The sequence below is a fragment of the Pygoscelis adeliae genome, unplaced genomic scaffold (assembly GCF_000699105.1).
Source record: "Pygoscelis adeliae isolate BGI_AS28 unplaced genomic scaffold, ASM69910v1 Scaffold664, whole genome shotgun sequence".
Taxonomy (NCBI): Eukaryota; Metazoa; Chordata; class Aves; order Sphenisciformes; family Spheniscidae; genus Pygoscelis; species Pygoscelis adeliae.
The window spans coordinates 127055-141507 of record NW_008824762.1 but is presented as its reverse complement, the minus strand read 5'-3'; the positions used below and the strand labels follow the sequence as shown (position 1 = coordinate 141507).

Sequence of the window (14453 nt, the reverse complement as noted above, 5' to 3'; positions counted from 1 at the left end):
AAGCCAGCGTTTCAAATTCACCTTGCCAGAAGTGAATAATATAGATGTCTTAGATCAAACTGGCAAATAAGCACAATCCAAGCCCAATTTTTGTTCCAGTTCAAGATAGACTCATCTACAGCTTATTAGGTTTTATTACCTGGAACAAAACACAGCAGCAAGGAGATGATGATGATGATGATGATGATAATGATGATGATGAAGAAGAAGAAGAAGAAGAAGATGAAGAAGAAGATGAAGAAGAAGATGAAGAAGAAGAAGAAGACGAAGAAGAAGACGAAGATGACAACGAAGAAGACGAAGAAAACGACGAAGACGACGACGAAGACGACGAAGACGACGAAGAAGACGAAGACGATGAAGAAGACGAAGACGACGAAGAAGATGAAGACGACGAAGACAAAGAAGATGAAAACAGAGCCACATCTTTATGTGACTTTATTAGATTTTCCTCTTTTAAATTACAATCATCTGTGTATCATAGCACAGCACCAGCCTAAATGGCTGGTATGAATTGCACGCAGTCCAGGCTCTTGACTGTGATGGGGTCAGCTTGCCCCTTTCTGTTATGCAGGGCAGCCAAGTACCAAGCAGTTCCCAGGGCCTTAGCAATTGGAATAAGACCTTAAAAAAAAGACATTTAAGCCTTGGCTTTACAGCAAATTACATTCTCCCCCATTTTCCTTATCGCCTGCTAACTCCTATGACAATAATTAGCCATCTCTCTTGCTCTCCTACAGGGTCTAACAACCTTATCACCTCCCACCTTGAAACATCCTCCTCTACTCAGCAGGTACTAACTGCCCCATTCACTCAATTTGACTACCCAGATAATGTAATAAATTAAAGTCTGAACAATTGTTTCTAACCTGTAATTTGCTGAAGGCTGATGACTCTCAAAAAGGCCTTGTTTGCTCAGCAAGTCTCATTTTTTTCTGCGTATGTCAACTAGACTTATGAAAAAATATGGTCTTTCTCCCCAAAAGACTTGCTTCACTTGTGGTCATCATAACTATCAAAATCCTAACACAAAGAAACTTTTATATCAAGAAAAGGAGAGTTTATTATTGCAGCTACATGCTGGATTAAATATTTGCAGACCTAAAGTCTTTAGAATTGTAGACAAAGCCAACAGATATCAATGGGAAATCTGTCATTTAAATAGACTTTATTTCAAAACCTTGATTGAGGTTAACACTTAATTTGTTTCAAAACAATCCTGTTATACCATTCAGCAACAAGTAAATGGGACCTTAAAATGAATGTTATTTATATAGACTTTCTTACTATTCCACACTGCAGGTAGGATGTGAAGGAGACTCATCTGAAGATCCAGAGAGCAGACAGGAAGATAGAAGAAACCATAAAAAGCTATTTTTACAGGAACCAAATATTTATCGAATCTGAGTTCACCTGCCTTATCTAAAGAACAGCAAATTGAGTTCTCTTTTTAATGTGCATGTGCGACTCATGCTTTCATTAAATAATTGCATTTTTTTAAATAAATTCAACTTAGTCCTATAGGAAGTTGTGAAAATGTCACTAAATAGTTCCAACATTTTTTATTTATGGTTCCTATAGTCTAATTGCAGTTCAACAACTAATGAAATATAAAAAAAAGAAAGATATATCTAATTCCTGGTTCTCCAAACCCTAGTAGGGGTCTTCACAAATCACCAGCCTGATATTCATGGATATATTGACACTTGCGATAGCACTTTGGTAGAACGAGACATGTGTAGACAAGTAAATTCTTCTCAAGATGAAGGTATCTTAAATCAGCTTAATAAAATAGCATAGTTGGATTCTCTATAAAGGGAATGAATTATTAGTTTACATTCTCCTGTCACTAGGTATCTTTCCTTGCTCTTTGATGCTGGCAATTGGTTATTTCCCTGAGGCACTACAGTGACGCATTTACATGTCACCACATCTCTTGCTGTGCTGAATTGTCACTCCCAGATTCAACATGGCAGGCTGACGTAGAAATTTAAGCATATCTGAGGGCTGGCAACTTCTGCCTTACAAATATCCTGCACTCCTCTCAAGTCAGTGCAGGGTTTGCTCTGCTAAATAAAAATACAACTCCAATTCCTATTAGCCGAAGGTAATGGAAGGGAAAGGGGGATAGGGTTTTCCTCAATTTCAGTGACTATATAGGGTGGCACATTGAGAAGATCAAGCACAGCATCTTTTCATGACCTCTTCATTTCTTTTCTTCAGCTAGACAGCTTCTTATTTTGGCATCACAAATCATTGACACACAAAAAGACTTAAGACCCTGGCTACAGGTCACATTAGAGCAGTTTCTAAAGGTGCAACCTGAATCTAGCAGTAGGTAACCACTGGTGGCCAGGATACTATAGCTATTTTGGGGATGCTATAGTTATTTTTCTCTTAACTACTCCCTCAGCCAGACGTATTTAGCAATTCTCCATGGATTTATCTACCTAGAACTTGTCCCATCTCCTCCTGCATCTACATACACTCTTACCAAGCCCAAAATCCTTCAACAAGGACTTAACCATCCCAGATATCAACAGCTCAAATATCCTTCTGTGGAGGACAATTCCCCTTCTGCTTCTTGTAAATCTGGCTCCTACTAGCCTCTAACTACTTGCCCAAGAAGCACAAGTAACTGCTGTACAATTTCTCATAATGGACAGTCTGCACTTCTTTTGTGCTGAGAAGACAGCTAGTAAATAGGGCAGATCTTTAGATTATTATTTTAAAGCATTTTCTGAGGTTTCCCGAGGGTCCAGCCCTACAACCATGACAGTAGTAATTACAGAAATTTTACTTCTTATAACCTTTTGCAATTAAAACCAGTAATCGCTTTGGAAAGCAAAGAAAAGATCCCTTATCATTTCTCCACACTCAATGACCTAGGGGAGAAAAAAAACCCCACAACAGAAAAAACCCCAACATGCCATCAGGGACAGACAAAACCCCAGAGAGAAGATAGATAGCCTGTCCAAATAGATAGCGCCACCATGTAGAGAGGTTAAGTATCAGGCAATATAAAAATGGAATTCTGAAGGCAAGTTCCAGTTCAAAGAGACAGGCTGCCTCGTTATCTTGAGATGTCTTCTCAAGGGGATTTATTACAAGCCTGACAACTGCAAATGAGTTAGAGAAAAGAACAGGTGGAAGGATAATCGTAGCCACCACCCAAGAGTACAATACACAGTACAGTACTCTGTTATTGACAACCTGTAGTTTCTTCCTCTGACTTTAAATGCAGCTGATTTGGGACCATTATTTATATGGATGAGGAGCTACTTCATAAGAAGAAATCTATACCTCCAAAGCTAATGTATCATTTTCCTGCTTGTGTGAAAGATGTCAACCGTAAAAAAAAGAAAGTTGATGGGTTTGAAAACCCACAAGTTTGGCTCACTGACTGTGTCAACGTTCACGAAGGCACAGAGAATGAAGCAGAGACTGAGTGTTGAAGTCTGCCTCCCTTTTGGAGACAAAAACTACTGTCTCTGAGCATTAATGGCTTTCTAATCCCAAACTGGCCAGTTTGTCCTCAAATATCTTTTGTTAGGAGACAAAGGTATTTTGGGGACTTACAACGCAGACCCATCTCTGGTGATCTCCAGCTTGTGGGGAGAGAACACAAGTACACAACACGTTGTTGGAAGAAGTGATTCCAAGTCCCTGCTATATTTAATTTATTCTTCTGTGCTGTTCCTTTCATCACATTTCCACTCCAGACAACCTTAACAACTACAAAGACGTGAAGCAGAGAAGCTTGCAGCTCCCTGGGGATATGGATTGTTGCTTGAAAACCTCAATGAACTTTGAGTAAAACCATTTAGTGCAGAGGAAGGCTGGCAGGCAAAAGACTACATTTAGCAAGAACAAGTTATTTTGAGTAAGTAAATCGCTAAGGAGTGAGGAGGAGTGGGAGGATGCGAGAGGGAGATCAGCCTGTGAAAGCTGGAAGTATCCAAGAGTTGCTAGGGGAGATAAATAGCCGTGATGGAAAGGATGTTGGAAAACAACAGATTTACGGGGGCTGTTTCCTACAGAAGGATGTTCATCTAAGATTATGAGGCACTGTGAGTGTGGCAACCTTTCCATGCACTTTGCATACACAAGTGTCACAGACACAGCACACAGCAGCTCATAAATCTTGCAAAATGCAGTACAGCAGCCAGCCTTTGAAAACTATTGCATTAAAATCATCACTTCTGTGAGGGAGATTGAAAGATGGGGGCACATCCCCACTATCTTAAATTGACAAAAGGAGCAGGATTCCTAGACCTTCGATCTAGCATTGGCTGAATCAAGTATTGTCATAACAGAGTTTCATTGCTTGGGGCCATGTTATACCCAGCCAATACCCTTCAGAGAAAAAGTGCATTACAAAGTTTTTCTTTTCCCCTTTAGGAAGGCCTTCCCATTACCCAGCTGGCAAAACAACCAGCTGTTTAATGACCTAAGAAGCAAACCAGGGCTCTTTGCTCCCCTTAGAAAGTAAGCTGAGGGGAAGAGCAATTTAACACAGTTCGTAAGATTTGTGCCTTAGAGTCCTGAGTCAGAGCAATCAAACTTGAGGTTATTAAAGCAAAGTCTCTCAGTCCCAGGCTAGGGGAGCATCCTGGAGGCAGTCTTGACTGCCAGCAACACAATGCAGGACTTCTCACTCATCACCTTTCCATTTTCCATTTCCCTGTGTATTCAGCCTTGCCCTAGGCAGGGAAAGTGAGGGAAGGAAGGACTTCTTGTGGTCTTCTGGCTTGCTTTGTTGTAGCTTCAGTCTGTTTACACACATTACTACAAACTAGAAGATGCCACGAGAGCCAGAAGCAGTTTCACCTCCACATTCTCCAAAGACACAGTATTAGCCAAAAGGCATATATCAAAGCATGGTGCAGGAGTGAGGCACAAGCTAAACTAAGAGCTGAATTATTTAAAATTTGTCAAGGCTGCATGGGAGTGTACTGTTCCCTCTACTTAGGAAATAAAATGGTTTTTATTTTGTTCATGATATATTTAAATATATCTGTAATTTTGGAGATTATTAGGTGTGAAGTTACATTTATGTTTTATGTTAGCAGGCTGGATAAGACCGTAATTCTTTTTGCTTTACCTCAACTGTCCCACATTTAGAGACACTAGTACCAGGTGAATGGTTCTCAGAACTGCCAATACAATGAATATAAGGGGCAGCACAAAGGAAAATATTTCCAATAATAAAAGAAGAATTTATTCTTCTCTGTAATACCAACTCAAATAGCAGAATAAAATTTTGCTACTACTGTACTCCACAACAGTGATGAAGAATGGTTCAGAAAATAAGATTTTATCTGAATTAACCAGAAAAAAAAAGCATCTATGACTTCTATCATGCTGTCAAAAAGACACATTTTAATCTTGGAAAAGGAATTTAAAAGTTTCTCCAAACAAATTCTAATACACCTGGAAAGTCAGAGAAATGTATTAATTTCCACATGTGTCTTTCAATAACTCTCACCACAGCAGTCAGCACTGGCTGGTGTTAGCCTCAGCAATATCATTTTAACAAGCTAATTATGCCCATAGCTATCTAAATCTGAACTCCACTCATTCAGTGCAGCCAGCAGCACCAACAGCATGGATGTAAAGAAGGAAACCATACATTATTGTCTCTTACCACAGTATAGATCTGAGGTTTGCGCCTTTTTGCCAGGTCAATTATATTGACTCCATTGTAATAAAGGTTTTCAATGCACCCGTGGAAATTTTTCCTCTGAAAGGTTCCTGGTTTCCCTGGGACGGGAATCCCTCCGAAACTGAGCTGTTGGAAAGAATAAGAACAGTATTTAGTTATCACCCCGAAAGCAAGAGAGCAGAGTCCCACTCCATGCAGCCAGCTGGGACATTATCTAAGAACCAAGTCACATTAACGGCATCATCTCGGGGCGTGAAGCAGTGCCTGGCTGCCCAACAGGGGCACTACAGGCCACATAGCATTACAGCAGTTGGAGAAATGCTGCTGATGCAGACAGCTCACTAATTTGGAAAGAGCTTTTAAGTGCCTTGACATACCACGTCACCAACCTAGTACCACCAGCCCCCCACCCAGGAAGACCCAATGCACAAGGTAACGTTCAAATGGCCTCCAGCCCACAGCCCCCACTGGCCTGGAGACCATTTATTGCCACCCAGCAGCAGACCACGGTGGCCAGGAACCGATGAGCAATGGGGGAATAAACTCTTCCTGCCCACAGAGCACTGGGTTTGGCTGCGAGCTGGATTCGCCCCTTTCCAAGCATGTATCTGAACAGTTCTGGTTTCAGCCAGTGGAGGGTAGTATCACACACAGACTACCCCATTTGCACCTTGCAATCATTTTCCCTAAATTTCGCTGTGGTTTGGTCTTTACAGTACTCGCACATGGTATTTGGGACTGAGCAGTGTAATGGAGAAGTTCTGCAGGTTACACATTTAAACAAAACTTCTGCTGTGCTGTTGTCTAAGTACTGGAAGATGTTAGTATTGTGCAGATTAAAACTCATCGCTTAACTGGAGGGCTGAAAGCCCTGGGAGGACAAGCAGCCTAAGAAAATAAAGCTTCCAAAATCCTTGGACCATAATTACTTTAGATTCTTAAGAAAAGAAAGAAAGAAAGGAAGAAAGACAAAAAAAAAAAAAAAAACCAACAAACCACCACAACCCAAAAAACTTCTGATAATCCTATTTTTGTTTTCCAGATGACACAGCTGATTTCTAATTACCTCCACTGGCCTTTTTGGCAAAGCTTTACTGGTGGTACCACTGGGGTTTTATTCATTTTTCCCATCACAGCCAGCAGCATCATGAGTGATATCATGCAGGTGGGGATCCTGCAGTCACCACACTTCACAGTGCTTCCAGCGCATCAGGAGCTGTGCTGCAATCCTGCTGCATCCACTGCAACAAAGGCATGCACTGCTGTGCGGCACTGCTTACACACTGACAGCTGCTGGAACCTGGTCAGCTTACTCCTCTGTCATGACTCCTAACAACTCGCCTCCGCTCATCATTACAAAAATAAAGGGAAATTTGGGGGTTATTTCCCCCCCCACTCCACCCAACAAGCTGGGATACATAAGCAAATGAAACCTCCATGGATAACCTTGAAAGCACTTCTTTGAAAACAGGTCCTTAATGAACTTGCACCTCAGTTGTATTAATTGATCAGTTCAGAGAAATAAAGAGTGAACAGACTGCTACTTTACATCACTTGCAGGTTTGTTATTGGCATGAGGGCTTATGTGGTAGCAATGTTTTTTTCCAGTAAGAATCATTAGTTCTTCATTAAAACACCAGACTTTCCTTCTTTCATGTTCTATTCTTTAAGTCTCCTGCTTAGGGACTCTGTACCAGGTTTCAAAACCAGAAGAAAAATCAATATCAATTACACCACTGTATTATTAAGAAAACAGTTTTCTTTGTGATTGGTAATAATTTTAATTACCAAACTAATGGTTTTATTAGCCTCAGTAAGGCCTTTAATCCCTAAAGTGTGCTGAGATAAACTTTCAGTAGACTGCATTGCTGTAATGTTCGAGTGAAAGATTGTCTCAGTGCAAATGGAAAGAAAACATATTGTGTGAAAAACTGAGCACCAGGGGCCAGGGCTGAGTGCCACAGGGGTCACTGGTGATGCTGATTTACACCAGCTGATGATCTTCTCTACCATGCTCCCTGTTTCAGAACATCTGGAAAAACGTTCTGCAAATTACATTGAAGCCTGAGTTTTCCCTAATTGACATCAACCTTGTAGCAGGAAACAAGGAATTTTATTACATTGAAATTAGCAAAGCTGATGACTCAATCACTTGGCTTTCCTCAACCCCATCTTAAAAGTAGTTCAGCTTTGGCCCTTGCTAGTTCAGTCTGAAGCTGTTCCAGAACCTCACTGCTCAAATGTGCTGTCCTTACTAAATGTGCTCGTGATTTGGTACAGCTGTGTCAGGGGACAGGTACCGCTCTCTCTGCCCTGCTTTATGAAATGCAAAGAAGGGAATTTCAGCTGGAACATGAGAGGAGCAGAGAGCAGGCACCTGCCACTGCTGAGCCATCTGCTTTTGTCCCTTGGGTGTGCTGGGAATTGATCCTTTCCAGAGAAATGAATCCAAAGTGCAGAGGGGAAACTTGTGGTCTCTTAAGCAATGAACCATACCAGCTCAATGCATCCAAACAAGGTGATGGCTCTGACTGTGCAGGCATGACCCTGTGCCTTGTGGGCTAGCAAGACTTGGTAGACAAGCGTGTGGGGATAAAAATGAACAAGGGTAATTTGCACGCAGGTGTGCATTGGTGGGGGAACAGATGAGGAACTGCCTTGCATATGGATATGATGATATAAAGTCTTTTAAGGTATTTTTTACTATCAGTCATAAGCACTGAACTGCTGGACCGATATAAACTGCACTCTGCTACACCTTGGCCTCATCACAGGAAGCACACCAGCCTCAGGTTTTATGGGCAGGCAGGATACTTCCTCTGCTCAGTCCTTCCTTGGTTGAGCTGCTCTGGCTCCCTAGACCAGGATGCTTTGCATCACAACTCCAGATGTGAAGGGACCTGGGTCAGAGCTAGTTGTCTTGGCAGTCATGCTCGGGGTCTTCCATTCCTAGTGGGAAGATGATGGTCTTCACCCACTCATCTCTCTGTGGAGAGCAGTAATCTGAGCAAGTGGTGGCTGGATAGAGGCACAACTCAGAGCTCAACTCATGGGATATGAGCCCCATGGTCATGTCAATTAGATGCAGGGATGGTGCGCAATGATCTCATTAAAATCATATTGGAGATGATGACAAAGCACCCTTCCCTACAGCTAAGCGTGGTTGCTCCCTGAAGATTTGACTAGAACCCAGGCTATACCTTTTAGTTTAGCTCAAAGTCTGCTGTACTTTGAAGCGTAAGCATAATCCAATGCATATTTGCCCAGAGACTGGCCACTTTCTGCGACTGTCGTATATAGAGTTGCACCGACATAGTCTATGTTTGTTAACTATGAAAGGAGCTCTCTGGGAAGGAAATATCAAAAAAAGAAAAGATCTTTGCTGGAAAGAAACAGCTCATAGGGCGGTTGTTTTCCATCACATTCATTTTATACCAATTCAGCCTCATCTCCCAGGTTATAACCTAAAGGTCTTCACACACCTCATAATCAATATCCAAGTGATCCGAATCCCCCTTCGTTCGGAAATGCTGGGTGTGCTTGTCCACCGTGAAGTTCACTTGCTTGTTGAAGCGCTCTATGAGAACCGAGTGCCAGTGCTGGTCATCCAGGAGGCTGCCCAGGGTGACGGATGAGTGGCTGTTACTGAAGTGCAGGTTGGAGTCCCCTGGAGGGGCAGAGACAGGCAGAAGACACCAGAGTTAGCTCCAGGCCCTTAACTGAAGCAAGGGGAGCACAGAGCAGTGCTCCTAGATGCAAACTGGAGATCTGCCCATCAGAAACACACCCTTGTCAAAGCTTGCCTTAGATTCTTTGGGCCTCTTATTCATATATGTGTGTATATGCACATGCACACATACACGCATTCTTTTCCCCTGAAATTCTTGTGATAAACCAGGAGGTTTTCCCGATGCTGCACCCCCACATTGCAGCACGCAGGGGATTGCTGCTCTGCCTGTGCCCTTGGTTCTGCTATGCATTCAAGGCCCTGGTGCTTTAAGAGCTCCCTTCAGGTTGCACCAATCTCCTGTCTACTCACATTAACAGACCAGTCCTGACACTTCAGTTTCAACAATGTGCTTTTTGTATTTTAACAAGAAAATTGCACCTGTCCATTTTCAGAGAAAAAAAGCCACAAGTCAGTGAAGCAACAGGAACGCAAGTGTTTTGTTCAGCTCAAAAAGATCCTTAAACGTGGCCTAGATCTCCAAAAGTTTAGATCAAGAGTCATAAAAATATTTAGGCCCTAACCCTGGTGATTTCAAGCACTCTTCGGTTTTCCAGCTGGCTACATGTCTGCACACTTCAGAGCCTCTCATTGAAAGGGAGTATGTGTCCTTTTTTATATTCCAGCAGAATGGAGAGAACACATGCTCCAAAACTGTCAGGCAAGATGCAAGCAGATTCAAGAGCAGACATCAAAACCCTTGCCCATGACATATGAATGCACACAGAGGACTTGAAATGGCTAAAATCTGTACATTTGGGGCTACTGAGGAAAGAAAAAAACCCTCTTATCTCAGACTATGTATTCACAACAGCATCTCCTCTGGAAGAAGTAACATAATATATTTAACTATACCATATTATTATCCTAGTGTGAAACATTTGTAAGAGGAGGACAAATCAATGGAGTCAAACAATCCCACATTCACAGGCTTGGGATGTAGCTACTTGGTCCAAGTAACATCCAAATACCAAATCAGAAAAATGCTGCATTATCATTTCTGCTCTTTGATGAACGAACGAACGAACAAACGAACGAACGAACGAACGAAAAGAAAGAAAGAAAGAAAGAAAGAAAGAAAGAAAGAAAGAAAGAAAGAAAGAAAGAAGATACTAGTTGGAGACTAAACAATTAATGAGCTTATGTAAAAATGAAATCCAAGTGCTGTGGAAAATTGTTACTGGCACTGAAAACAAACATAATTAAGCATGAGGGGAAAAATGCAGAAAGAATTAGCTATGAATTCTGTTTTAGTACCTCCAGTTTGCTCCCACTAGTTTATGATTTCTTTTAATTCTCCAAGTCATAAACAGGGGACTGAGACACTGCACCATTGCCTGCTTTAGACAAACCGTTGCTCTAGACAAACTTCTTAAAGTGTCCTGGAATTGCTAGTCTGAGATCTGTCCCTGCTAATACTATACATTACTAGATGCTACATCTCCCATTTTTATTAAAACCAGCCTTGGCAGTCTAAGCACCATGTACATGAACTGTAAATGGCTCAGATTACTTTATTCATCAAAGTTATTAAGATTGAGAGTGGCAGTGAAAAACTTGGACCTTAATTCCCTCCCCTCCTTGCCCACACCCTCATGGTTAACAGAAGGAGGGGTTTTGTTTCAGCTTTCCATCTGGATGGGCCACTGAGACTTTCAGACCAAGTTCAATACTCAAACAGGGTAAGTGCACCTCCTGTGCTGACTGAAGTACAGCAATGCAGGCATAGGAAACTTCTGCCCAACTCAAACCACTCAGTATGAGAAACATGAGTCACCAGGGACTACTGAGGCCAGTACCATGGGTCACCCACAGATGAAGCTAATGAAGATTTTGCAGTAAGGCTGGGAGAGGGGGTATGATCACTCCTACTACAGTAGCTCCTGCCATTATCAAAGTGGTTTAGTGTATTCACCAAGAAAAAGCAAGCATCCTTCTACAGAAAGAAATTAAGATAGCCTTTCATCTGTCCCTCTGATCCAACATGATCACACAGTGATGGCCTTCCAGATATTCAGTTTTCAACTGAAACAATCTCCAGAAGCAAAGCAATACCATTGTGCACAATTGTTTTGACCAGAATGTTTTCATTTAAAATCTGTATTCTCAGCTCAGCTCTGATCACAGAATGGAAAAAATAAGACACAAACCAAAAATAAACCTTTTACACTCCAAACCAAAGCTCCTGGGAATGCTATTCTTAAAAATAATAACAATAAAAATAAAAAAGGAGGAAGGGAAAGAAACAGAATTTTTTTTTAAATCACTGCTTGAAAGCATCATCAAGCAAAGGTCAAAACTTCAGAAGCAGTCATTGAGCAGCTCAGCCTTGGTTGGCACTAGTTAGAAGAGCCAAGGTCTCTTCTTGGCTCAGCTATCATGTCCTCCATGATGTCAGTCACATCTATTCTCTTTTGCTTCCCCTCCCACCTTCTCTGACCACTGTTTAAGCTGTGAGCTGTCTGAGGCACACAGCATGTTTTGTTGATCTCAGCTGGAGTTTCTAGATACTGCCTAACATAAACAACAGATTTATAAAAGCAAACCAAGACAAATCTTGTTACAGTAACATGTGAAGCAACGATCCTAATTACCCTTACCCAGGTTGATGTGCAAGGAGAGCTTCCCTTTCTGCAGTTCCAAGGTAATGTAGTCTCCACGCTGTCCTTCTCCATGGAATAAGACTCCATCCCCCTGCATGCTCTTGAACTTCAAGGAAACCACATCTTTGAATGTGCTCATAAGCTTCTGATTGAACCTGTAGAGGAGTGAACTTCTGCCATCGAAGTCTGCAATATCTGACTCTGGGAGAAAGAAGATGGCAAAATGAAGAGGAGGGGCAGTATCAGGAGAGGGACTGTATTTTTTCAAATATTACTTGGAGCCAGGTATTCTCAGAAGTGTACATCCATAGGACGTACATGGCATCTGGGCAACCACATTTCACCCATTTCCAATCCTCTCCCTGGGGAAAGGGAACACTCGGATAAAACCAGAACTCCTCTGCACTTGTCCTCCTCTCTCATGCAAGACTGCTTTCTCACTCAACTTTTTAGAACAGAACAGGTGTCTTCCATCGTATTCAGATCTCCAGAACATCCCTCGCCACAGTTGCTGTTTGTCTCAAACACACCCAGGATGTTATTCATTACTTTGAACACTTCAGTTCTCTCTCCACTTTTTGTAGCTTCACAAGCGTCTGTCGAGCTGTTTCTGCGTGTCGCCCAGGCCTGCATCCACCTTTGCATCCAAATAAGCATCATCTTAGCCTCTGAGGGTTGGCTGCTTGTTTGTGATGGGCATTTATCAACCATGTTTCTGCATGCAAATTGACTAGGCTGGCAGGATAGTCAAATATCAATTCAAAAAGCTTTTGAAGGGATTTCATGGGAACTGGGCATCTAAACTGATTATACACCTTTGAAAATCCTATTAGAAACACATTTTCCGCTTCAGCCAGCCTCTAAAACCCAATCACTGTGATGGGAAACAAGCTTTCAATTCTTCAATTGCAATTAATATTTCCTTTGGCGGCAGCAGCCTGCTGTACTCTCTTTGCTTTATAAAGTGGTATTTTAAACAAAACGTATTTTTAATAAACTTTATTTTTAAATATATATATAACCAGAACATTTCAGGTAGCTTTAAATACTTTTAACTAATATATTGTATTCAAACATGTGACTGATATATGTAAATTCAATTCCAATTTCTATCCAAATGCAATTTGGCACAAATTATGAATAAAATATCTACTTGTAAATAATAAATCTGTCAATTGGTATTTCCTGTTGTTAAGAAAAATATTAAAAATTAAGAACACCAGACGATGAAGAATCTGAACAAGGGTTTACTAAGCTACATAACTACTTGGATACATGCACAAAGACAAAGAATACCTTCATAGTAACCAAGAAGAAAGAGCATAGACTATTTTTGTTTGCAAACCACATGTTTTCAGGATAATCCAAAGCTATCACTTTTCCATTTTCTTTTGAAAAATAACTGAAAGGTCCATATGAAAACAATCAAGACTTCCAGGTCAGCAACTGCATTGTGATTAAAGCTGGTAATTTAAGTCACCTAAGCTCCCTTGAGAGTTCTTCTATCCTTTTGAGCATTAATGGTAGTTTCATTTGCTCCTCTTTAAAAACAGAAATAAGAGGGGATGTTTTGGGTTTTTTTCCCTTTTTTTTCTTTTTTAAACTGGACCATGATTTAAAAAGGTTTGCAATTAAAAACTACTATAAGCTCAGAAAATAAAAGACCTGTTAATGATTTGTTACCATGGAAACTAGCATCGATAATTTCTACACATCAGTATGATAATTTGTACAGAAGTTTGATGGCACACTTACAAACTTGCAGGGAGCTCAAAATTTAAATTTGATGCAAAATTCTGTCACTCCAAAACTGATTCCATTCCAAATCAGAAGGTAACTGATTATTTCTTATGAGAATAAAACTACAAAGAAATTCAACCTTGGCAAAAATTCGCTCCAGAATAAACTAAGACCAACTTCCTATCTGATATCAGAATTATAACATGCTGTTTAGCATCATACGTGGAACAGTTGCTAGTTTAGGAAGTATCATTAATACAAAAGTATTCACGCCATCTGCTTTTACTGTATTATACTTCTGAATTAGGTGCTCAGAAACAGCTCCTTCAGAATTGCTGATTTCTCTCTATTGACACCTTCACTGCCAGTTTCTATAAAGGGAATTAAATTCATAGTTTAGTTCTTATAAATTTCCCCTAGGTACATTAAATACTGCAATTTGTTTAGAGTAAATTGCAAGTGTATCATAAAAATGGTTTCATTTTAACACTGCGTCCTGGTTTCGGCTGGGATAGAGTTAATTTCCTTCCTAGTAGCTGATACAGTGCTGTGTTTTGGATTTAGCATGAGGATAATGTTGATAACACACCGATGTTTTAGTTGTTGCTAAGCAGTGCTTACCCTGGTCAAGGACTTTTCAGCTTCCCATGCTCTCCCGACTGAGAAGGCTGGAGGTGCACAAGAAGCCGGGAGGGGGCACAGCCAGGACAGCTGACCC

At 41.0% G+C, this 14453-nt stretch overlaps 1 protein-coding gene across 1 annotated transcript in view; it reads right to left on the bottom strand.

Annotated features, from left to right (window-relative positions):
- Window positions 1–14453, bottom strand: part of CNTNAP5 (contactin associated protein-like 5) — a gene marked incomplete at its 5' end in the record, with an annotated part of 228899 nt that overhangs the window by 146206 nt on the left and 68240 nt on the right. The window contains 3 exons of the mRNA XM_009323543.1: window positions 5648–5791; window positions 9148–9332; window positions 11993–12196. Of these exons, the coding sequence (XP_009321818.1) occupies window positions 5648–5791; window positions 9148–9332; window positions 11993–12196 (533 nt within the window). The remainder of the gene's footprint in view (window positions 1–5647; window positions 5792–9147; window positions 9333–11992; window positions 12197–14453) is intronic.